The sequence below is a fragment of the Nanorana parkeri genome, unplaced genomic scaffold (assembly GCF_000935625.1).
Source record: "Nanorana parkeri isolate BGI_ZX_2015 unplaced genomic scaffold, ASM93562v1 scaffold1737, whole genome shotgun sequence".
NCBI classification, from domain to species: Eukaryota; Metazoa; Chordata; class Amphibia; order Anura; family Dicroglossidae; genus Nanorana; species Nanorana parkeri.
In genome coordinates, this window is record NW_017308005.1 from 11,126 (window position 1) to 36,814 (window position 25,689).

A 25,689-nucleotide genomic window follows, 5' to 3' on the forward strand; every position below is an offset into this window, starting at 1 on the left:
GGGTCCGGCCTGCTCTGCCTCTAGATGGGCAGAGCCAGCTGTCAGTCACGCAGCTGGGCGGATCCAGACATAATTGTCGGGATCCGCTTCAGCTGCGGCGTCTCAGTATATAGGGAGCTGTAGCTCCCTATATACTGAGCTTAGGGTGACGGGAGGATGCTAGTTTGTGTCCTCCCGTTACCCAAAGGAGAACTATGGGGGAAAGACTTAACCCCATAGTTCTCCTTTTAAGAAATGTTTCTCTGTTTAGTTTCTGAGACATAATCCATTAACCATTTTGTAGGTACAATTTGGGGCAATATTTGGCTGTGTAGATTGGAGGGATGTTTCTGTGTAGACTCGGGAGGGATATTGGGTTTTATGTAGGACAGTGTAGGGTGGTGGAATGTAGTCTATGTAGACTCTGTGGTAGGATATATGGTTTATATAGGACTGTGTAGGGTTTATATAGGACTGTGTAGGGTTTATATAGGGCTGTGTAGGGTTTATATAGGGCTGTGTAGGGTTTGTGTGGGAATGTTGGGTTTATGTAGGACTGTGTAGGGTTTATATAGGGCTGTGTAGGGTTTATATAGGGCTGTGTAGGGTTTGTGTGGGAATGTTGGGTTTATGTAGGACTGTGTAGGGTGTGTAGAGTGGAGGGATGTAGGATGATGTAAAGTCTATTTTAGGACTGTGTAGGAATCCATGTATCAGATTGTGGAGGGTGGGAAGGATTTAGAACTACTCCCTCTTGAGTAGATGGGGGCGGGGGTGTAGGGTCTATGTAAGGGTTTTGTAGGACTGTAGGGTTCATTTAGGGTCTATATAGGTCTTATAGGTCTGTGTAGGATTGTGTAGGATTGTTAGTAGGATTGTGTAGGATGGTGAGATGAAGGGTCCACATAGGACTGTAGAGGGATGCAGGGTAGAGGAATGTGGAGAGCAGGAGTGATTTGGTGTGATGTAGGGTGGAGAAATGTAGGGATTGTGGTGAGTGGTGGGGATTTGTTGAGGTTGTTTAGGGGTTTGGTGCAATGTATGGTTGTAGAGGGATATGGGCTCTATGTACGGACTGTGGAGAGCGGGAAGGATTTGGAATGATGTGGGACAGTGTAGGGTCTATGTTGGAAATGTGGAGGGTGGGAGGTAATTGGAATGAAGTAGGCCTGTGGAGGGATGTAGGCTCTGTAGAGAGTAGGAATGTAGGATGGAAGGTCTGTTTGGAGTAGGAGTGTGGGGTTGAGGGATGTAGGGTCTGTGTAGAGGGATGTAGGGCCAGTGGAGGGATGTAGGGTATGTGTAGGGTGGAAGGATGTAGGGTCTGTGGAGGGATGTAGGGCCTGTGTAGGATGGAGGGTTGTAGGGCCTGTGTAGGATGGAGGGATGTAGGGTCTGCGTATGGTAGAGGGGATGTAGGTTCTGTGTAGAGTAGGAGTGTAGGGCGGAGGTATGTAGGTTCTGTGTAGGGCGGAGGTATGTAGGGTCTGTGTAGGGGGGAGGCATGTAGGGTCTGTGGAGGCATGTAGGGGCTGTGTAGGGTGGAGGCATGTAGGGGCTGTGTAGGGTGGAGGCATGTAGGGTCTGTGTAGGGTGTAGGGATGTAGGGTCTGCGTATGGTAGAGGGGATGTAGGTTCTGTGTAGGGCGGAGGTATGTAGGTTCTGTGTAGGGCGGAGGTATGTAGGTTCTGTGTAGGGCGGAGGTATGTAGGTTCTGTGTAGGGCGGAGGTATGTAGGGTCTTTGTGGGGTCTGTGGAGGGCTGTAAGGTCTCTGTAGGGTCTGTGGAGGGCTGTAGGGTCTGTGGAGGCATGTAGGGCGGAGGCATGTAGTGTCTGTGGAGGGTGGAGGCATGTAGGGTCTGTGGAGGCATGTAGGGTCTGTGGAGGCATGTACGTAGGGTCTGTGTAGGGTGGAGGGATGTAGGGTCTGTGGAGGGATGTAGGGTCTGTGGAGGGTCTGTGGAGGGATGTAGGGTCTGTGGAGGGATGGAGGGTCTGTGGAGGGATGTAGGGTCTGTGGAGGGATGTAGGGTCTGTGGAGGGATGTAGGGTCTGTGTAGGGTGGAGGGATGTAGGGTCTCCGGAGGGATGTAGGGTCTGTGTGGTGTAGGAGTCATTTGAGGTGACACACAGCTTTGTAGCGTGGATGTAGGTTACGTCGTCTGGAAGATCCAGACAAGAAGTCTTGGCAGACGTATGATTGTGTGATTCCCATGATGGCACGATGCCGCAGGCTCTCTTCCTGGACACGAGAATCATTGTTTTGTAAATGACATTCTTCAGTTGCGTGACTATGTTGCCTATTCCATTGTTTGTACTCTGGTTATGACCTCATCACCTTAGCTGGCACCTTTTCATATTTACATACGACGTCAGTGGCGATCATGCCAGCCTAGTAAACACGCCGACTTATGATTGTATTGGCAACCGTCCTGTCACTCATCATGTGGAAGCTCCGGTATATGATGTCAATTTCTGTTTGTGAGGAATATTGTTGTTCTTGGATTGTCCGTTTCCTCGGTGTGGATAATAATATTTCTTTTAATTTTGGCACGCACGACATGCAGGAGTTGTTCGATCTTATCACAGTGTGGCAGCTTCACCACAACGATCCTGTTCTTCGGCATAAAGACGTCTAATCCGCAATTTCTGATACTTTGTTCTAAGAGAGAACGCAATGTCCATGAACCCGTTCCGGATGTGTCTATAGTCTGCCATCTTGTGGTCACTTCTGAGAATGCACCCGCTCTTTTCACCATAAATAAAGCCTGGTTCTGAAATTCGGGTCATTTTCTGTCTAGTGTTTGAAAGATTGTAATCACATTTAATAGGCATGTTCCGATAACAAGTACAGATACTTTTCCAGGACCAAGACTAGACAATAACTCAAAAGTAAGGATGCAGCTGTCATATTTAAGGAGCATTGGCTACTGTGCATCGCTGTTTTAATGTATGATTTGTTCTATAGTGTGTGTGTGTGTGTGTGTGTGTTAGGGATGTCCCGATTCCACTTTTTTAAGACTCAAGTAGTTTCCCTCATGTTCTTGCCGATACCAATTACCGATACTTTTTCTCAAAGGGACATTTTCTTCTAAGACAATAGATACTAATGATTTTAGGGCAGTTTTTTACCAGACTGCGTCAAGATCTCACCAGAGCTCAATATAGATCTCACCAGGGCTGCGTCCAGATGTCACCAGGGCTGCGTCCAGATGTCACCAGGGCTGCGTCCAGATGTCACCAGGGCTGCGTCCAGATGTCACCAGGGCTGCGTCCAGGACCTGTACGCAGCCCTGGCGACACCTGTACGCAGCCCTGGCGACGCCTGTACCCCAGATGTCCCCGGGGCTGCCAATGAGTCTCTCCAAGGCTGCATATAGATGTCACCAGGGCTGCCTATTGGGTCTCTGCACGCTGCTGACAGGTGCTGTGCTAAGCACGCTCTACGGGCGTGTAGTGAGCCGAATGGAGCGGGTGCCGGTGCTTTGTTGAGAATGCCGACCCAACGCTCTGAGGCTACCTCAAGCTGTGCCTGCACCAGGAATCAGGATGAGGAGGCGTGGGACCTGGCAGGCAGTGTCAAAGACAGCTACTGCCATGTCCCTGGAAGGCTGCCTCAGGACCCCACAAGAGCGGGATCTGAGGCAGCCGATACAATGTAAAAATTTAAAGGGCCAGTATCGGTCTTCAGTATCGGGGCATTTACTCGTACAAGTACTCGTGACAATGCCCTGTTTTGGCCCTCGATACTAGTATCGGTATTGGGACATCACTAATAAATATAAATATATATCTAGCAGCATTTCATACCATTTCATACTTGTCCAAGTACTCACAGATGCAATTACTGATACATTCATCTTTCGTGTCATGTGACAAGTTTTTCTAAAACAATACAGAGTAATGATTTCAAGACAGTGGTGGAGTGCCAGAGCCCCATTGCAACTACAGTGACCCTGGGAGTTCTCATGATAATGCCAGAAGTCGGCACTGGTATCTGGACATCTCTAATAATTGTTCATGGCTCTGTGACTCACCTGTTGTTGTCTTGCTCAGTGTGTAGCATATTTTGCTGATTACATATGCAGGCTCTGCTTCCTACTTTTTGTGTTCCTGCTCATTGTAAATTAATTACCGTTCCTTTCATACTGCAATTTTCACACTGACTGGAAACAATGTTTGAGAACTGATCTTCTCAGCATCCCTTTTAGGGAAGAACCCAAATCACTTTCCATGAAATACTCATAGCAGGAAATCTAATATCTGCATATAAAAGAATTGGATACATAAAAAAACGTAAGCTTGAAAATCAAATGCATTCCAAGCGTTAAAATGAGTGAGGATATGTACTCGCCGAAATCACATGGAGGGGAATTTATCAGTTTAGCAGTTGCAACCAATCGGCTTCTCCTTTTCAGTTTATTCAGTTGAGATTTGAAAATGAAAGAGAGAAGCTGATTGGTTGCCGTGCGCGGCTGCTCCAGATTTTGTCTGCTCCAGTTTTGATAAATTCCCCTGATAGTTTCCATTAAATGACTAAGAGGCAGATTTATAACTCTTCCATATAGCCGGGTGAATGCTGGCCGCATGCCATTACCACCACTAGATGGAGCCGAGGAGCATAAGAAATTCCTATGCTTCTCTGTGCCATATAGTGGCGGCAGTGCCGTGTGAACAGCATTCACCCGGCTGTACGCTGAGCGGAAGATTTATTAATCACCGCTACGTGGAGCGGATGTGACGGCAAGTTTCAGGCTACAAGAGTTGTCAGGTTGGTCTATTATGATTGCCGAATGGCTTGTAATCTTGCCTAGCAGTGCTGGAACTCTGGATTCAGGTCCCATCTACCGGCAATGTTCACATCATGGCAGTACTAAATGCTGTCACTAGATGGCAGTGTGACATCAGTAAAAAAAAGATAGTTCTATTTTCACTTCATCTAAAACTTTTTTTTTAAATTTTTTTCTTATGTCTGTGATGGGCTACTCTGCTCCTCTGGGGGGGCCCGGGACCACAGCAAATTGGGTGTTTATTGTGTGTGCATTAAAATGTTTTGTGTTTTTTTTTTTTTTGATTGATTTAAAATAAAAAATGTCAGCCATCATTTTTTTATTCCTCATGGCTCTGAAGCTGAATTGCAGGGAAGCAGCTAATACAGTTAAAGTATGGCCATGTGGGTTGTTCTGTTCAACATGTCATGTGATCCAGACAGTCCTACCAGACAGCACAGATAGAGCCTCTGCTGCAGCAGTAGCACAGCTTGGCCAAGTGCTGGGAATTAGAGCTGGTTAATGATAACAAACATGCGAATTAGAGGAGCACCGAAATACAAAATTTTGAAACCAAAAATGTTTTTTTTTCTAACTTTTGTAAACATTTTTAAAAATATATTAATTTTACATTTTATCTTTTATTTTTTTACTTTTAGAGGCTTTGGGGAAATATTGGGGGTCTAAACAGACCCCTGATATTTCCCTGTGAGAGCCCACACACCGCTCTCCTCGATCTGTGATAAGAGGCTGAGCCGTGTGAGGGGAGAGACGCCGGGCGTTCACATCGCTCTCCTCCCGCACCACTCAGGAGCCTGCGACAGTTTCTCTCCTCCCCCCCTGGGACACAGAGCAGTGCCCAGCGGGGAGGAGAGAAAGAACAGATGCATCGGCAGAAAAATTGCACTTTCGGCCAATGTGTTTCGGCGGCCAATATATCGGTGCATCCCTAATACAAAAATATTTTTGTACTAGTGTTTGTATTATTTTTAGTTTTTTTTTTTTATTTTATACAATTTTTTATTTTTTTTAAGTTACAAAATTTCTTCGGTAGACGACGTTTAATTTTTTTTAATGACGCCCACTAGTGGGAGGTGCTTACCTCTGCACTAAACAGCATGCGTGTAACGTGTGAGTGCCTTTCAGTGCAGTAGCCCGGGTCGATGTGTAGATGTCCTCCAAGGGGGCGGGTCCATGACAGCCTGGTTTCGGAGGAAGTGGGATAAAGGACTGATGACATCTAGTGGCAGAAAGGAGTCACTGCGGTGGACGGCTCTTGATTGAAGGACGCGTATTGCAGAAACAGCTTTTGCATTCTGAAAGCGTTTGCTGGGCAAAGTTCTATCAAAAGAAAATGTTTCAGAGTAGAACATCCGACCTCTTTTTTCCTCCATTGTTTGTGTGTTAATGATGAAGGGGGCTGTGGCACTCTTTGTGATCGGTGGGATGTTTCAATAACAGAACTCTGTGTTTTTGTCTTCCAGCGAGATCAGTCGGCTGGATCTGGGGCTGATCGTGGAGATGTGGAACAAAGGCCTCATCTGGGACACCTTGGTGGGGACGTTGTGGATCCCTCTACGGACCATCCGCCAGTCAGATGAGGTGAGATCTCTTTTACTGTACAGCCGAAGCTCAGAGATACAAATGGAGAATATATATATTTTTTACATGTTTCTTTGTTATAGTCAGGATAATTGTCCGCATTGGTGGACCCCCTTATCGTTTTCGTCCCCATTAGAGTTCCCCTTTTATATTATTGCCCTCACGTACCTTCCTTTTACTTCATTAGTAGATCAGAGGTGGAAGCGGGTCGTGGAGCAGGCTGCAGGAGAGGATGGAGGAAGATACTCTTCTGTCCTCCTGTAATGCTGAGGTTGTAGGTTGTGTTTGAGGTCACCAATTGCTAGGTTGCCAGCGGCCCTAGCAACCAATGACTGAAGAGGAGGGGGCCCTGCTGTGGGCTATGGCTGGCAGTGAAGGCATTAGCCTCGGACCCCGGCGCATCCACCGTAAGCCAGCCATAACCGAGCGTAGGCCAGCCATAACCAAGGTGGTCCGGACTGAACCGCCACTCGGTCTGTGTTTCCTTACCTTGTGCCGGACAGGAACAGCCAAAGGGCTGGATGTAGCCCAGGGGCTGTAAAATGCCCAGGTCTGGCCTAAAGGTTGGGCTATGATTAGGGGTCGGAGCATGTAGGCCCATGCATATTGATTCCACCAGAAAAGCTACCTGATGATAGGTTCCTTACCTTTAAAGCCCAACTCTGTCTTCTGCCTTCTAATTATTCTTTAGGCCGGTCACATGACAAGGTCCTGTTCTTGTTTGGATGTTCTTTCACAGTGGGTGGCCCTCGATTCAGAGAGCTGCACTGACGTGATTTACCTCAGAGCCACTCTGATCGACGTTACATTATGAGTGCAGGGTGTCGTGGTGACTCCTCAGGGGGCTGGTTCATAACACCCTGCACTCTCAGTATGTCCTCATTCTATGGGGTTGAATGACGTTAGACATCATTAAGCCTGGAAGACTGAGGACATCTAGTGGCAGAAAGTAATTACTGCAGGGAATATTTCTGGAGAGTCGGCAGCAGTGCAAGACCAGAGTAATGACCAGCATGCTGGAGAGATGGTCGTAATTTGTCATCTGCACTGGTCACCCTCTAATCACAGCATTTCCCAACTGCTTGTCAGGAATAATTTTCATTGACGTGTTGTCTTTCTTTCAGAAGTGTCCCTCACTGCTTCTGTGTCTTAATGGGGGGCCAGGGTGTGTGTGTGTGTTGGGGGGTGTCAAAGATCCATGGGCCCCCACGCTGTGCCTCCTGATGTCACAAATTTACATGTCAAAAGAGGTCCCCACCGCACTCCTTACTGGTATTTCCTTTTTATGTTGGGTGCTGCAGTGATACTGGATGGCGCCACTTCAAATCCAAGTAGTATAATGGCTCTGCGATCACCCTCCTCCTGAGCTCCCAAGATACACTACCCAGATAGCAAGAAATTGAGCTGCAAGTTTGAAAATGACTTGCTAAACTATTGCAGACTTGCCGAGCTTCACAATGTTGTTGCACAATTACAGCAAGTCTGCATTGCAAGCCTCCAGACCAGCGAGCTTGCAGAGCTCTTGCTAAGACCTGCAGGACTCTTGCTGTAGACTTGCCAAGCAAATTTGCTACAAATTCAAAAAGTGTCGCCTAGAACTTGCGCTGCGAGTGTTCCGCAAGTCCACCACCTGCCAGGAATATGTGCGGCAAGTTAACAAGAATTACAATTTCATACATCAATAAAATGACCACTCGTTGAAGATTTCACTTCGGTGTGCTGGTGATATATACTTTACTACTTAAATTTCCATGTCAGGCTCTTCAGAAGTTTGCAGAATAGAGATTTTTGTGTGCGGTCATAAATTGCTTTTACACCGAATTCGGCAGGAAATGACTTTCTCTCATCACTCTGGCTGTCTGTGAAAGGTATAAAAATATAAGGAAAAGTCCCCAGCATATTGTCCCTAAATTAGGTTTCTGGACCTGACCCCTCCTCCCCCCTCAAAAAATATTTGGTCCCCACAGCTTTCAATTCTGACATGCACAGAACAGGGAATGCTCATAGTGCATCTTGGGAGCTCAGGAGGAGGATGATCTCAGAGCTACTACATTGAGATCTTCTACATGCGCCTGGCTGCTGCAGACATGGGGACCACTAGTGCCAAGAAGACAGAGTTGGCATTTTGCCAATATTAAAATGAGTTTGTTGGGCCTTTTTCCACTTGTGAACAATGCGTGACGGTCTGTTGTATCTTTCTAGCTTCTATAATGATATTGTAAAGAACGGCAGACATGGATTAGTAATTGTTTCCTGTCCTTGTTCCCTTATTTTATGAACAGGAGGGGCCCGGGGAGTGGTCGGCGCTGGAGGCCGAGGTGTTGATGAAGGACGACGAGATCTGCGGAACCAGGAACCCCACTGTCAATAAGATCTTGCTGGACACCAGGTTCGAGCTGCCTTTTGGTGAGTTTGGATCTTTTGTCACTGTTCCTGTTACTTTTCATCCCATACGCATCCAACACAAACCAAAGATCTGCAATGCTGGATGTAAGAACAACGGTGGACCTCACTGACCATGTGTGAGTTGGCCAGATTAAACTATATACTGAGCGAATGCCGTTTGCATTGCATTCCCACCACTGGATGGCGCTAAAGAGCATAGAAAATGGCCATCTTCTCTCAGCGCCTGCCGAAGTAAGTGTATGCGGTCTATCATCCTATCCCTAGTGAGGTCCTCTGATGATGGTCACCAGCTCCTATTCATTGAGGGATTTGTTTTTCAGTTTTTTTCTGGTAACCCCTGTACGGCCCTGTACTACCCACCACCCAAACAGCAGTATTACCTATAGAATGATATGGAAGGGAAATATTATCTTATACTCAAGATGGCGCTGTCCTACCACAATTGATCTTCATCGCCTTTACCGGAGGACACTACGGCCTTTTATTTTTTTAATACCTGTTTTTAAAATGAAGGTTCTCCAGGCGGGACACTAATTTCTGTATTCTGAGAGCTGGATCTTGGTAAAGGAGAACTCCATAATGTCCATCATGCTGGGAGACTCTATCAATGTCCTGCCATCGCACGGTCCTGCCATCGCACGGTCCTGCCATCGCACGCTCCTGCCATCGCACGGTCCTGCCATCGCACGGTCCTGCCATCGCACGGTCCTGCCATCGCGCCCTCCTGTCATCGCGCCCTCCTGTCATCGCGCCCTCCTGTCATCGCGCCCTCCTGTCATCGCGCCGCCTCCAGATTGTGATATTTACTATGTAAGGTGATGATGACGTGTATCCGTCACATCTCTGCCACAGCCCCCTCCCTCTCTGATTGATACACAGCGTTATTAATATTATTATGTGTGCAGTTATCACCATGTAACCCCCATTCTGCTGAGGAAAGGAAGTACGTATAATAATATAAACACGCGATTATGTATGTAAAGTATATACGCAACTATATGTAACTCAGGAAAGAAAGTACGTCTAATGATATCATGTAATATAAATACGTTTAAGAGCATTATTATTATGTGTGCAGTTACAGTGTAACCAGTGCTGCTGAGGAAAGAAAGTACATATCACATCTATACAATGTTAGGATTCACTTCTCCTTTCACCTCGTAATTCCTGCAATCAAATCTCTTCTCTCGCTCTTCTATTTTCTCTCTTCTTCTCCTCCCCCCACATTCCTCCTTCTTCTTCTTCTTCCTCCTTCCTCCTCCTCCTATAGAAGTGTGCAAAATCTTAATGCACCCCAGTCTAAAATGTCATAGATTGTAAGGGGTTCCGTATGCAAAAAGTGGGTTTCCCCCTTCTATTCGTAGTGCACCTTATGTCAAGATTCCCCCCTTTCACTTCAGAGTTCCCCCTTCACATCAGTCTTCATTCCACCCTTCATATCCCAGTCCCACTACAACAACATTTTGAGGCACCCCTGAGGAAGCCAGAAGGCGCACCTGGGCGGGAAATGCCGGTCTAACCCCTCACCACTCCATTGAAAACTAATGAGAAAAAAGTGGGTAAAGTTTCATTTTGAAAACCTGACCTGTAAGTGTCCCCATTGGAGACTTTTCTCACCACTTCCTGTGCTGACTACAGAGACACAGACAGTGATCAGAACCTGACAGAGTTACTTTCAGGTTACTAATCACCCAACACATGACCACCGCTGAGCCTCTGTACACGGCAGCCATGATCATGTGATCGCACACATGGGTGTCAGAAGTGATCTCCATCCGCAGGAGCTTTTCACACTTCAGCCTGAGGCAGGCGCAGAATCGGTTGTCAGAGTTGTGTAATCCAGTTATTGTATCAGCGCACAATGTCTACACACCTCAATGACCCCGAGTGTGTATTTTCATTCCTATTTACCTGGCAGAAATCTCACATCTGGAAGAAATACACAAACCACATCAAGATTCAAGAAGAATACACATAACTCTTGCATGAGGACAATGTTTGCTGATCTCAGAGTTCAGCTTTAAGACTTTAAATGTGTTATCCTTCTTCCATACATTTTTTTGGGGATCTTTTTTGTCTTCCTGTTTTGGTATTTGAGGTTTAATCTCGTAAAATTGGCTGTGCTGGTGACATCTTTCTGTTACTCCGCTTGTTGTTAAACATCCCGTACATGAAACCATATGGCAGACGTGTCCTGCGGCCCACACACATTTCAGTTGTATCCGTACAGACTGGAACGTTCTCTGTGCCCGCGCATCTCTCTCGCGCCCTGTGCATCTCTCTCTCGCGCCCTGTGCGTCTCTCTCTCGTGCCCCGTGCGTCTCTCTCTCGCGCCCCGTGCGTCTCTCTCTCGCGCCCCGTGCGTCTCTCTCTCGCGCCCCGTGCGTCTCTCTCTCGCGCCCCGTGCGTCTCTCAGCCTCTCTCGCGCCCCGCGCCTCTCTCGCCCTGTGTATCTTCTGTGTTCTTATGTACATTTAAAGTACAATGTAACTCAATAAAATAAACCATGTTGCAGACTGGGTTATGCGTCATGTCCCGGCTTTCTTCCGGTGATCCCCGGACAGGTAAGGGCAGTGCTGGCTTTCCTGCGGCTTGCTGTGAAGTGTTTAATCTCCGGTGTGTATTCCGGCTCTGTAGTGCACACGCAGGTCAGGAAACGGATTTAGGGGTCTCATCCAGAGACGATGTGAGAGGGCGGCAGAGGGCGGGATTTGCTGTGATGACTGTTTTTTTTGCTTTATCGGTGTGAGATGTGCTGCTGTGAAATGTTTTTGGTTTGACATTGTTAATCCGCTGAATGCACTTCTTCTCATGGTGAGGTTTTTCTACAGAACTCAACTGATCTATCATATCGGACCGAGCAAGCCAAAATGAGACCCAGGAACAGTGGCCACTGTAAAGCAAGACTGATGACCACCTAGGCCGGGGCTGGACAGATCCCAGGAGCCGGTGTTCTATCGAAAGCTCCAACTCGTTGAAATCTCCAACTACCTCACTGCCGGGTACTTGCAAGTTGGAGATTTCAACCAGCCGGCGTTTTAACAATATTCAGCAGGTGGCAAACTCGAAGAGTTTTCTGAAAACGCTATACGCGCATGCGCAGCGCAACTGTACAGAGCTCCAGTCTTTCTGAGCACTGGAAGTGAGGTAGTTGGAGAGCTTGATGAGTTGGAGCTTTCGATAAAACACCGGGTCACTAATGCTCCTTACAAATGACAGCTGTTGCCTAACTTTTGAAGTTTTCTCTAGGTGTGTTGTCAATGGAGCTGGCTCCTGTAACCCTGTTGGCTGCTGGATTAGGCAGAGGTGACTCTTGAATTCCATATTAATATGTCCACCCCTGACTTGGCCACCATTCTCCCATATGAACTCTAAGTGGGGAAGTTGTAAACGCAACCCATTGTCCTAGTATCCTCAATCCACAGTCATTGTTGTCCATGGTTTTCAAAGGGTAACAGTCCTGAATGAGGAAAACTTGATCCACCAGCACAGAATTATAGGGATGGAATGGAAACAAAGAGCTGAAGGTTCTCTTCCTGCATTATATTGACATGTCAGGAAGATGGCCTCCACTGTAAGATGTCTACATTCAGGATTTTGCCCGCATATTGGATGCTCTTTAATGAAAGGTCCTCAGTATTTAGTGTGAAATGAATTGTCCTTGTTCCCTATTGCTTGTGTATTCTGATATTTCCTGTCCTCCTCTAGATATCCCTGAGGAAGAAGCCAGGTATTGGACCAAGAAGCTGGAGCAGATAAACAGCCTGGAGGAGGCCGGAGAGGTGCGTCTACTAATGGTTGTCTTTGCTGAGGTCACATGGATCTATTACAGTCTGAAGGCCCCGATTCTAGTAAACCTGTGGAGCATATGTGGGGAGCAGAGCAGTTATCTGGGGTCCTCTTCTCACATTAGGTCCACGGCTCTAACAGCCTGAAGGACCCGAATCTGGGGAACGGAGCAGTTATCAGGGGTCATCTCCTGAAATGAGGTCCATGGGTCTATCTGCTTTGTATCCTACAATTTTTATATAAGGTTTTACCAATTTCGATAAAAGACGATGACAAATAATTTTCTGCCACCTCCATACAAATTATATTTTTAGAGCCAATAGGTGTTCAATTCAAAGCTGAACTCCGGCCTTCCCTTCCGTCTTCCCTTCAGTTGTTTCGGCTCTTCTCCTGGATTGAAATGGCTTCCTCTGATGTCACTGCACACAGCGAGCGTCTAACATGGTGCATTAGAAGCTGCAGCAAGTGATATAGAGCCCGCCTCATTTCCTGGCTGGAGGGTGTCCAGCAGCATCTAGCGCTTTCCTCCCCAGCCCCTTGGCCTGCTCCTTTCATTTGTTGGATTTCACTTCTTTGAATCATGGAGGCGCAGCATCACATGTGGGTGTTACCTAGGGTGGTCTACATGCAAATGTATTCTGCCTGGGAACACCCACTCCTCCAGAATGACCTTCACCCATCAAGGAATTTTAGATGTTTGCATATCCCCTCCCAAGATCCATTCCACTGCTTGCATTAGGGTTGAGGGCTCTTGAAAGCAGTACTGTGGCAGGGTGCTTTGATGTTTCTGCAAGGTCTCAGGTGGGCTGGCCACACCTCTTACCTGGCAGCTCCGATCTGCTGTCCGCCGCCTCCTCCACGGTTGCTGACGGGCCCCCCCTCCTTTGTTGCAGGGCCCCGCCTCCTCCATCGCCTGGCCCCGCCTCCTCCTGAACTGCTGACGCCGGGCCCAGTTTCCTCTGCAGGCTGTCGGTGACTCAGCAGCGACTGTGAAGAGGAACGCGGTGCTGCACAGATCACTGACAAGTTGTCTGTGATCTGAATAGCGACACGTACCTTCACATTGCCGCCAGTGACAGCCAGCAGCCTGAGATGCCATAGCGACCCAGGAGTCCCGCACGGCATCTGGGGGATGTCCTGGCCGGGCCCCATAGGGGCCGCCTGGCTCGCTATGGCGATTGTTCTGCCACTGATGAGAACTGTCTCTGTCCTTTTTATGTTCTATGCTTCCAAAACCCTTCAAATTGGGTGCCAAAAGCCCCCCATCTAGGCCCTGGTTGAGGATGTGTGCATAGTTCCCCCTCTGGTTACAATGTATGGATATATTGATCGGTATTGGTTCTCATAAATAGATTTACATCCTTGGGGGAGGGATCACCAGCCCATTCAAGATGAGTGTACATCAGTGGTGGGCAGCTCTGGTATACATGAACATGCGTTGTGTTATTGTGAGTCCCACCTAAAAGTAAAGCTGCTGCCTTACAGCAGACACCAAAAGGAACTTATAATACTATATACATATAAAACACACACACACACACGGGTCGCCTCTTCTTCCAGTTCTGGTATCTTCTTATCTCGTTCTCTGCATACAAATCCGATTTCTTAATCTCAATCCTCCAATCTCCTCTCAGTGTGTGCGGTGCATTTGCTTCATACACGATTATTAGCCGAATCATAAAGGGAGAACAGAAGCTCCAGCTCTTCATTGTAACCAACCACCATTAAAAGTGACAGTTCTGTCATTCCAATCCAGCGAGGTCAGAGTCCCCCCACATAAACCCCATACACATATCACAGATCTCCCCCTTACTGATTATTATTCCTCCCTAGATATCTCTTCCTCCAAGTGTACGGGAGGGAATGAGTCAAACATTGGGGGTAGCACTAGATCTCGTAATTTTTTTTTAGGGGGAACCCCTGTTTTTTTTTTTTTTTTATCGAAGCCCGTGGCCCGTGCATCTAAACAAACTTCCCCCTGTGAACAAAAAAAAGTGAACCGTGAAATCACAGCACACAAAAACGTGCACAAGGGTGCAAGGTCCTTCAAAAGAAGGGATCTACTTCCCGACCCCCCGGGGCGCAAGGCTCCTGACAGGGGTTTGAGACTGGTGGCCCACCGACCCGAAGGCCGGTGGACCCCGATCTTTTGGGGACCTCCCGAAACAGGTCCCTCACAGTACTAGGCAGGGGGGCTCTCCCGAAGAGAAACCCCCCCTCCTGGGTGGGAGGAGACGGAGAACCCTATATAAGGGCACAGAATCTCCTCCCAGCGTCAGGAATAGGCCCCGAAGAAACCTGCACCTTCAGCATCTGTGGGTCAAAATGTGAAAATAACAAACTGCCAAACGTGCATAGAGTGCTTAAATAATACTAAAGTGCCAGTGCACCACTCTGACAGGCCTTAGGGGCCGGAGTGCAAAAATATTGCCCCGGACTAGCCATAAGGCCTGTCCAAGAGGTGAAGTGCAGAAATAAGCAATATGGTGTGTGACTGAGTGCTACAGTGAGTCACACCCAAGTGACTTTCTGAGCACCCCTGGGACGCCACCCCCAGGGGGCACAACACCACGGGCTTCTGCCGCCCCCGAACCCTCCAGCCAGACCAAGCTTCGCATCTGTTCAGTCAGAAAGCCATGTACTGAGCTGTTCCACTGTTATTGGTGCTCATTCCAGCTGAAAGCCAAATCTCCAGGGTTCCTCGGTTCTGCTACTCCGGGTGCAGGGTATCATGCAGCTATACTCCACATGGCGTGGTGTCCCATTCATCTGCATCACATCAATGCATTTTGCTTACGTCGCAGACTTTTGGTACCTGTGCTGTCGGGTACCAAAAAAGCTGAGGGAGGTGTGGAAGAACTCCGGCATCACGTGTGCTTTTACATGCAAATGCAGCCTGCCTAGGAACGTCCACTCCTGCAGACACCCAGCATTTTGGCATCAAGGCATTTTGATATTTGCATAACTCCTCCCAATAACCATTACACTGCTTACGTCAGGCAGGGTGCTGTGGTGTTTTCAGGAAGCTATGTTACAGCACATGGCCGGCCCCCCCCCCCAGCCATGATCTGCCTGCATTGCACAGAGAAGCACAGGGACCTATTAGTGACATAATTGGGTCTAAAATTAGTTATTTAATTCAGAAATATTTACCTAACACTTTGATTAGTATGTTGATTGGGGAGGAGAAACCAGACAAGGGTAAATCTAGGCAGATTAAACTTCAAATTGAAAGGGTGCTTGTTTAGAGCTCCGCGGGGGATGAAGCTTACTTGAGCGTTACATTGCTATGGATGGAATTAGCAACTTAAAAAGTTTGATTTTGTTTTGCCTGCACATATGGAACTCTGCGAAACACTTTAAGTGGCTATTGATTTAAAGGAGATGAGTCTTCCACTGTCCTCATATAGACTTTAGTGCAATATGAATTCTGATGCAGTCCCGGCTGTTTGACTCATTCCCTCCCGCACACTAGGAGGAAGATCTATATACTGAGAATGATTATCAGTGAGGAGGAGGTTTGTGATAAGTGCATGGGTTGGATGTGGGGGTACTCCGGGCACATCTGGTTTGCAATGACAGATCTGTTGGTTGGTTGGTTACAATGTGTTTGTATTTCATTTTTTCGAAGTGGGATATGATGAGTAATAAAGATTTTCATGAGTGCAACTGAGCTTCTATCCTCGCTTTTTCATGTATGGTGTGGCTCATAGCCAGGAGTATGCCAGGAGCCAGCTAAGCAGGAGCCAGGAACATACGCCGTATAGTCTTTGCTGACCAAAAACATACCTGGTACAAGCTTGGTTAGCCAGGAACATACCTGGAGCCAGCTAGCTAGGAGCCAGAAACATAGCTGTACAAGCTTTGTTAGCCAGAAACAAGCCAGCGAACCAGGAGCCAGGAACATAGCTGGTACAATATAACCTTTGCCAGGAACATACCAGGAGCCAGGAACATAGCTGGTACAATATAACCTTTGCTGGCCAGGAACATACCAGGAGCCAGGAACATAGCTGGTACAATATAACCTTTGCTGGCCAGGAACATACCAGGAGCCAGGAACATAGCTGGTACGATATAACCTTTTCTGGCCAGGAACATACCAGGAGCCAGGAACATACCTGGTATAAGCTTTGTTGGCCAAGAACATACCTGGAGCCAGCTAGCCAGGTGCCAGAAACAAAGCTGTATAAGCTTTGTTAGCCAGAAACAAACCAGGAGCCAGGAAAATATCTGGTACAACATAATATTTGTTGGCCAGGAACATACTTGGACCCAGGTAGCTAGGAACATAGTATAACCTTTGTTAGCCAGGAACATACCAGGAGCCAGGAACATACCTGGTATAAGCTTTGTTGGCCAAGAACATACCAGGAGCCAGGTAGCTAGGAGCTAGAAACATAGCTGGTATACCCTTTGTTAGTCAGGAATGTACCAGGAGCAAGCTAGCCAGGAACAAACCTGGTATAACATTTGTTAGCCAGGAACATACCTGGGGCCAGCTGGTCAGGAGCCAGGAACATACCTGGGGCCAGCTGGTAAGGAGCCAGGAACATACCTGGGGCCAGCTGGTAAGGAGCCAGGAACATACCTGGGGCCAGCTGGTAAGGAGCCAGGAACATACCTGGGGCCAGCTGGTCAGGAGCCAGGAACATACCTGGTATAAGCTTTGTTAGCCAGGAACCCCTCTCCTGTGCCCCCTATCCACTGTTTTTACTTCAGTAGTGACTCAAGGTTCCTGACTTCCCATCATTTTGTCTGGGGAGCTAAAATAACACAGATATACTCCCCTGAATCTCAGAGCCGACTGGCTCCTAGACCAGTCTCTGCAGCCTTGCTCCAGGCCTCGGCATCCTCACATCTAATACACTGTATTGGATGCGATAACTCACAGGTCCTTAGACCGCCAGAGTGGAGAAGGAGCGAGGCTGAAAGGACCGGTCTAGCAGCCAGCTAAGTACGAGTTTCGGGTCGGTATATCTCATGTATATCTCTGTCATTTTAGCTCCCCAGACAAATCGAGCATTTAACCCTTTAAGATTTTCATATGCCTGGAGTTCTTCTTTAAGGGAAGGCAATGATTATCTTTCTGTATGAATGATGAGTCTGTCTCGCACACACAGCCATTCTTTTACCTTGGCAACAGCAGATAGATCGTTAGCGTTCTAATTCTGGAGCGAGCTGAGGTTATCCATAATAATGAATGGCGATCACCGTGCAGCTGAGTTCTGATGGCCGTATGGTAAGGAGGCGCTTTCATAGATTGATGGAGAGATCTCCAGCCCTGTCCTTGTTTCAAAAACTTTGAAGGTGAACTTTGATCTACTTTGCCTTTCCTGCACCGTCCCTCCACATCTACACGCTAATAAAATGTTTAAATAAAACCTCTCTGGTTTCATTACCTTTTATTATACTGTAGGTTCCTGTGGTTCTCTATGCAGTGCAGGCAGGTCAAAGCTGGTGGAAGGGTCCACCCTGACTCGGTACTCCTCAAGTGCCCTCAGCCCTGAGGCAAGCAGTGGACTGGCTCTTGGGAGGAGTTATGCAAATATAGGAACATGTCTTGATGGGTGGGTATTCCTGGGCAGGCTTCATTTTGCATGTAGACCACCCTAGGTAATGCTGAGCCTCCATGATGGGTAGAACTGAAATCCAATGACTCAAAGGGACGGGCCAGGAACAGTCAGTCTGGGGAGAGAAGTCTAGATGATGCTTGATGTCCTCCATCCAGGAAATGAGGCGGAGCTCTATCTGACTTGCTGTAGCTTCTAATTAGAGCTGCAGCTAACGATTATTTTAAAAATCGATTAGTTAGCCGATTATTAAGTTCGATTAATCGGTTAATCGGATAAATAAAATACATTTTTAAAAAATTGCTCCAGTGATGGACTACTAGTTTGTATTGAGGTTGTAGTCCATCACAGGATCAAGCTTGGAGTGGTGGAAGTAAAAAAAATGGTGTGGTGTGCAATATAGTGAAATGGAAAGTGTAAAATTATACAGCAATGAATGCAGAATGGCAGCGGCTATAGAGGACTACAAATCCCAGCAATAGTACATTATACAGCGCAATGCAGAATATCACCAGCTATAGAGGACTACAACAAATCCCAGCAATAGTACATTATAGCTGGCGGTATTCTGCATTGCGCTGTATAATGTACTATTGCTGGGTTTTGTAGTCCTCTATAGCTGGTGGTATTTAGCATTGTACCACTTTATAATGTACTATTGCTGGGATTTGTTGTACTCCTCTATAGCTGGTGGTATTCTGCATTGCGCTGTATAATGTATTATTGCTGGGACTTGTAGTCCTCTATACAGCGCAATGCAGAATATCACCAGCTATAGAGGAGTACAACAAATCCCAGCAATACATTATACATACAGTGTATAATGTATTGCTGGGATTTGTATTCCTATGTATAATATACAGCACAATGTACCATCAGCTATAGAGGAATACAAATCCCAGCAATACATTATAGAGCACCATGTGTGGGAAAGTGCAGGCTTACCTGAGCAGTCTTCCAGCAACTTGCTTCTGAGATCGGGCCTGTCTATCTGCCGCTGTCACCCCCCCACACCTGCTCCTCCTTACTACATCTCACCGCGTCCCTGTGCCAATCGTGGATGTGGGCGGGCGGTGAGTGTGAGGCGGGAAGGAGGTGCGGCGTGTAGAGCGCGGATGCGGGCGGGTCTGGCAGCGGTGAGCGTGAGTTGGGGAGGAGGTGCGGCGCGCAGCGTTTGTGGACCCGTGAACAGGGCCAACTGATCAGAAGCCGATTAATCGATTATTGAAAAAGTTGACAACTTTTTCAATAATCGATTATAATCGATTATGTCGATTAGTTGTTGCAGCCCTACTTCTAATGCACATTGTGAGAAGCTCCCCGTGTGCAGCGACATCAGAGGAAGCCATTTCAGTCCAGGAGAGGAGCCGGTACAACTGTGCACGACTGAAGGGAAGGCCGGAGGTCGGATATAAAGTATCTTGGTTGGCAACGTGAAGAAGCAGCTTCCTGATCTAGAATAGGAGTGTGAAGTTTATACACTTAAATTATATCCTGCATACACCGTACAATTATCCTCCCACTCTGTATACAGGATTCCTTCACTCACTGAAATACTTTGTCTCCGGATCATCATTTCTGTCTTCTGTGCTGCAAAGTGTTCCCAGACATGTCAAGCCACTGGGATATTCCTGGAGTCACCGGGTCACCTTCTCCCGGAATGTCCTGGACGCCTTGACTAGTCCAGGGTTCAAAAAGTCAGGGTGTTTAAAGGTGTCTAGCCAAAACATTCTTCAAATAGAATAGGGATACATTAAAACCACTGGCTCTTTATATCTGCTGTCTGTGTCCCACTGTAAAGAGTTTCTTTTACTTCCTGTCCTGGAGATGCAACAGGAAGTGAGAGGAATTCCCCTTCCAGATGATGTCACCAGAGCAGGTGTTCCTATTTGAAATGTAATCCTCCCCTCTCGTTACATAGTTCCATAGTATTTGAGGTTGAATAAAGACATATGTCGTTCTGGTGATGATTGTAAAATTTGGGCTTCTCATCACTTTTTATCTAGCAATGGCCACCAGGACACAGATGGTGAATCTACACAATGCCATGGGTTCTAACCTTCTACTACATCCAAAAGTTGGGGGAAAAAAGAGAGCGTTCCTGCTATATGTACCCTTTAAATGTCATAGAAAGGTTTGTGGGTGATATTCCAAAGAAGGATCTTCAGTCACCAGCAGCCAGCGCTGAGCACGCAGACACTTTCCAGTTCATCTATGAATATTGGAATGAAAGGATCTAAAAATACATGACATCCTTTTGATTACCACAATTGGTGGCCTCATTACCAATAATCAAAAGGATGTAATGTTGTATTTAGTATATAGAACTTGGCTGGAGATTATGATACAGCAAACCCTGACCTATATAAACACCAACAATACCCAACATCAGTGAAACCTCCCCAATTCCATGACATCTAACCATATTACAAGAGAATAAAATATAACTAAGTGAATCCTACTGTAGTGGGGGTTATGAGGATTACCGGCACTTGGAGACTCTGGTCTTGAAAGCAATCATATAAAGTGCAGAAGTCTAAATAGTGTAAGAAAACTACAGAAAGTGCCAATAAATAGATTTGTATAAACAATGAAAATTTGCGTAACATAAGAAAAACTGCAAAATGTAAATGTCTTAGTAGTCCCTAATACAGAAAAGACAGGTGGTAGAACTCGAGTATGCTATAGGTCCAAACGTTTGTGGACCATCACACCTAGCTGAGCTTGTTGGGCATCCCGTTCCAAAACCATGGCCATTAATATAGAGATGCCTATGACACCCCTACACCCCTCTTCTGGTTAGGCTTTCCTCAAGATTTTGGAGTGTATGTAGGATTCTGTAACCATTTAGCCTATAGAGCACTTAAAAGGTTAGGGGGTACCATTGGTGGAGAAGACCTAGTTTACAATTGGCATTCCACGTGATTCCAAAGGTGTTCAGTAGGGTGGAGGTCAGGTACTGGTTTTTAGATGAGAAAACCTGGCTCACAATTGGCATTCAACTTTATCCCAAATGTCTTCAGCAGGGTTGAGGTGAGGTGCTGATGTTAGATTAGAAGGTTTGGCTCAAAATTAGCTTTCCACTTCATCCCAAAGGTATTCAGTAGGGTTGAGATCTGGTACTGATGTTGGATGGAAAGACCTGGCTCTCAATTGGCATCACCTTCATCCCAAAGGTATTCAGTAGGTTTGAGGTCAGGTACTGATGTTGGATGAGAAGACCTGGCTCACAATTGGTGTTCCAATTCACTCCAATGGTGTTCAGTAGGGTTGATGTCAGGGCTCTGTGCAGGACACTTGTGTACCTTCACACCAAAACTGGTCACACCATGTCTTTTATGGAGGTGGCTTTGGGCACAGTCATGCTGGAAAAAATAGGGTATTCGTCAAACTGTTAGCACAAGGTTAGAAGACCACAATTGCCTACAACGTCTTTGCTGTAGCATTAAGAGGACCCTTCACTGGAAACACCTGAACTCAATCATTTGGAAGGCTGTCCACATATTGTTTTGCCATATAGAGCATTCACTAGGGGGTCAGTGACACTCATGTGGTATAGGGCCATAATTATCGTATCACCTGTCCCCACTAGTAAATTCTCCATTTCTCTTCTAGTATTAGGTTGATACCTTCTAACAAAATTAGCCAAGTGACCTGTTCTGCAAAGGGTTGAATTGTTTCAAGGTGGAACGTGGTTATTTGACCGATACTTTTATTTATTTCAGGTTTTGGATGGTAGGAAGGAAAGATTATGTAGAATTGGGGTTTTCGCCATTTTTATGATCCAGTGAATGGCAGCATGTGGACAATACGGGATCAGCCTTTTAGCGACATTACATGTGATACCGGCGCTCTCCATGGTGCTGAACCTGTGTGTTTTACTCACTCCAACAACTTGGAATGTTGCATTTCCTCCTGATTTATGTTGAAGGCGACCCAGTGTTTTCCGATCTCGCAGAGAGTAATAACATTCTCATAACCAGTTGTGATTCTTTTTCTCGAAGCATCTAAAAATCTCCCCACAAGAAGACCTAACCTCCCATTTCTGCAGGCAAGAGCCCAAGCTACATCATGCTGCACAAGTACCGTATTTTTCCGTCTATAAGACGCCCCTATGTATAAGACGCCCCCAACTTTTCTTACCCAAAATTCCGAAATCAATATTTTAAATGGTATAATGCATTACACTTACCTCAATCACGTCATGCTTCGACATTACAGCTCCGGGCACTGGCTACACGCTCTCCCGAGCGCCGGCTGACGTCCGGGTACAAAAGATTTATAATCGGATTACAGAGACGAGATAACAGTTTTCCTCCAATCATAAATCTTTTGTAACTGACGTCAGCTGTTGCTGGGGAGAAAGCTGACCTCGGGTACAAAAGATTTATGATTGGAGGAAAACTTATGCTTGTCTCTGCAATCCGTTTCACTCGTGAGGCTACGGTAGTTTGCAGTGGTATCGGCACATTCGGCAGTTTCGCAACCGCGGTTCTCCTTTCGGCCCCCCGTGTATAAGACGCCCCTCTATTTTTAGGTAAGCATTTTAATGAAAAAGTAGCGTCTTATACACGGAAAAATACGGTATCTTTGTGAAGCTGGTTATACACTATACCAGGAGTATCCAAACTTCAGCCCTCCAACTGTGGTGGAACTACAAGTCCCATTAGGCATTACAAGAATGTGACAACCACAGACACGACTTCCAATGGCAGATGCACGATGGACTTTGTAAGGTCACCGCAGCTGAAGTGCCGAAGTTTGCTTACGTCTGCAATATACCATGGGTGGGCAACCTCGGCACTCCAGCTGTGGTGAAACTAAAAATACCATCATCCCTCTGGGAGTCATGTCTGTGAGTGTTTTGCAGTGCCTCATGGGACTTGTAGTTCCACAACAACTGGAGTGCCGAGATTTCCCACCCCTACCCTATACAATCTGAATGCAATCTTTGTGCAGTCTCCTCTAGCTTTTACCTAATGCAATATGAGGACAAACCGAAACAATGTATTCAGTTAGTAGGGAATCAGGTTTGTCCTTGCACTCCATAGTTGATGGTAGATCTGAAGAAGATTGTGCAATCAGATTGCATCGTGTCTGGTCAGCCTCAGTCAGTCCGCATACTCTGCTTCCTTCTCATAGCCAGTTCTATTAAATATCTGGTTTTCCCATCCCATATATGTGTGACGGTTGCCTGTGACCCCTTCAGATCGATTGCTCCCATTGTGTTCTTTGTTTTTACATTCTGCTCTTTTCACATTGTAACTTCTCCATCTCTCCGCAGTATTCCTTCACCGACGATGCACCGAAGCCGCCTCTCGCCATCGCCACGCCGCAGTGTTGTAAGTCCACGCTGACCGTCTTTGCGTCTCCTAGTTGTGATCTGTGTGCGCAGTTGTTGTGTCGTGACGATCGTCCTGTGTGTCGGCTAACGAGTTTTTCCCTCTTGTTGTGTCATCCCATCTACTCATAGGACAACCGGCTTTTCTTTTGGATCATGTCACTTATAATTCTTCTTCTTTCTTACACGCTTGTAGATCAGAAGATTTAGACGTTATTAATAGAGAATCTATTGCCTCTTTCTTTTTTTAGAGATGAACGTGATTGGTTTTCCATCAGTAATCTGTGCGCTAGTGCCAAAAATCTTTCTTCTTTACTTTGTAACCATTATATACACATTACATTACATGTGCTGGTTCTGCTTCCTTCTTAAAGGGAAACTAAACTCAGGAGTTCAATCTTAAAAATATATTCAAGTCTGTTTACTAAGAACAAAAATGATTTGTGAATCACCCGCCTGTAGATCCTCCAATCATCTCTGAATTGGTGCTGACACTGTCCTTCCTTCTGGAGGGGCGCTACGTCTGTTCCCCATGGTCCCTGTGTGTGTTGTAAAGTCACCGCTCCAAGCTCACTCCCGGGATAGACTACAATCTCAAAACAAATTAGTACACTAAACATGAGATTGTAGTCCATCCCGGGAGCGAGCTTAGAGCTGTGACTACATTACAACACACACAGGGACCATGGAGAACACAAGTAGCCCCCCTCCAGAAGGAAGGACAAGCAACACTAAACTCAGGAGTTAAATCTTAAAAATACATTTTACTATTAACAACAATGTGTCTTATTTGTGTATCACTCGGCTGTAGATCCTCCAATCATCTTTGAATTGGTGCTGACACTGTCCTTCCTTCTGGAGGTGGGCTACGTCTGTTCCCCATAGTCCCTGTGTGTGTTGTAAAGTAGCCAACTCTCCAAGCTCGCTCCCGGGAAGAACTACAATCTTGTATTGAGATTGTAGTCCAGTCTACTAAATTCAGGAAAGTAATTGCGTAAAAAACTTCTCAGAGATGGCGTCTTTGGGGTCTGTTCCCTGCGGACAGTTTTTCATTTTTAATTTAGAAAGCAGGGGTGCAAAACATGTTTACGTCAATATTGTATTTATTTTTTGGTTTTATTTCTGCAAAAGAATTACAATCTGACATCTATAGCGAGCTATCAGCTGACCAAACTGGAGGGGGAGGTGCTATCAGCATCTGGGCTAAGAGAGATAAAGAGATCAGGTTGGGTGTTACCAGTGTGGCAGAGGTCCTTAGGTAATCCAAGAACTTGAGGGAGCAGGGGTGCGTGGGGGTGCTTGAAATGGGCAGACTTGGCTGTAAAACAGGATGGAGATGGGGCACCGTAACGGGGTGGGACTGTAAATTGGGGAGCAGGGTCATGAAATGGAGAGGCGGAGCTGTGAAACAGGAGGGGCGTGCAGCATAATAATGAGGCGCTACTGGTAAGCGGGGACGTGGAGCTCTGAAACAGGAGGGGGTGGAGCACTGTTACAGGGGGCGGGGCTGTGAAACTGGATGGAGACGTGGCCATAAAACATGGTAATAAATGGAATTACGCACTGTAAAATGTCACCCTCCTTATGATTTGCAATCCTGTGACACAAGGGGGTATTTTGGAATCTTTTTGGCCGGTAACATTGTTACTTTGTATATGTTTCAGCTGTTTTACTTCGTCTGGAGTCATTCTTTAGATATTTGCGGTATTAGATGTGAACAGAAGGCCCCCACCGTGGGCTCCCCCCTCTGATATATTAAACATCCCCTAAGGTTGTACACATTGGAGAATCAGAGGCGTCCCAAGGTTCGGGGTGAGAGATCTGTCGGAATATATTGCATCAAATTGTACCAGTAATTAATAATCGAGTGATGAATCCGCTCGGCCTCCCCCCCCGGGGCTCCGACTTTGTTTTCCATAGTTTTAATTGGTTTTTGCAAACAATGCTGAAAATTGATGCGCGAAGGATTAAAAGCCGAGGACAGAAGGGTCGCACTCAGCGGAATACAAACAACGTGCATTGATTGTTCTACGTGCGTGGATGGCGATAACCTCGCCGGGGAGAGTCGGGTGGCGCTGAATCGCTTTTGTTTAATTTTGTATTGCGTGCGTTCGCATTTCTGAAGCTTTGAGATTTGGGGGAACTCAAGATTTCTAATTAGGACCTTGCACTGATCATAGGCCGGTCACATATAACCCTCCTCTTCTCTGATTCCCCCCCCCCCCCTT

The 25,689-nt window shown here is 46.6% G+C and overlaps 1 protein-coding gene across 1 annotated transcript in view; it reads left to right on the forward strand.

Annotated features, from left to right (window-relative positions):
- The window catches only part of LOC108799480 (protein unc-13 homolog B-like), a gene marked incomplete at its 5' end in the record, with an annotated part of 285,160 nt that overhangs the window by 1,754 nt on the left and 257,717 nt on the right, over window positions 1–25,689 (forward strand). The window contains 4 exons of the mRNA XM_018571343.1: window positions 6,235–6,352; window positions 8,635–8,758; window positions 12,467–12,540; window positions 23,405–23,462. Of these exons, the coding sequence (XP_018426845.1) occupies window positions 6,235–6,352; window positions 8,635–8,758; window positions 12,467–12,540; window positions 23,405–23,462 (374 nt within the window). The remainder of the gene's footprint in view (window positions 1–6,234; window positions 6,353–8,634; window positions 8,759–12,466; window positions 12,541–23,404; window positions 23,463–25,689) is intronic.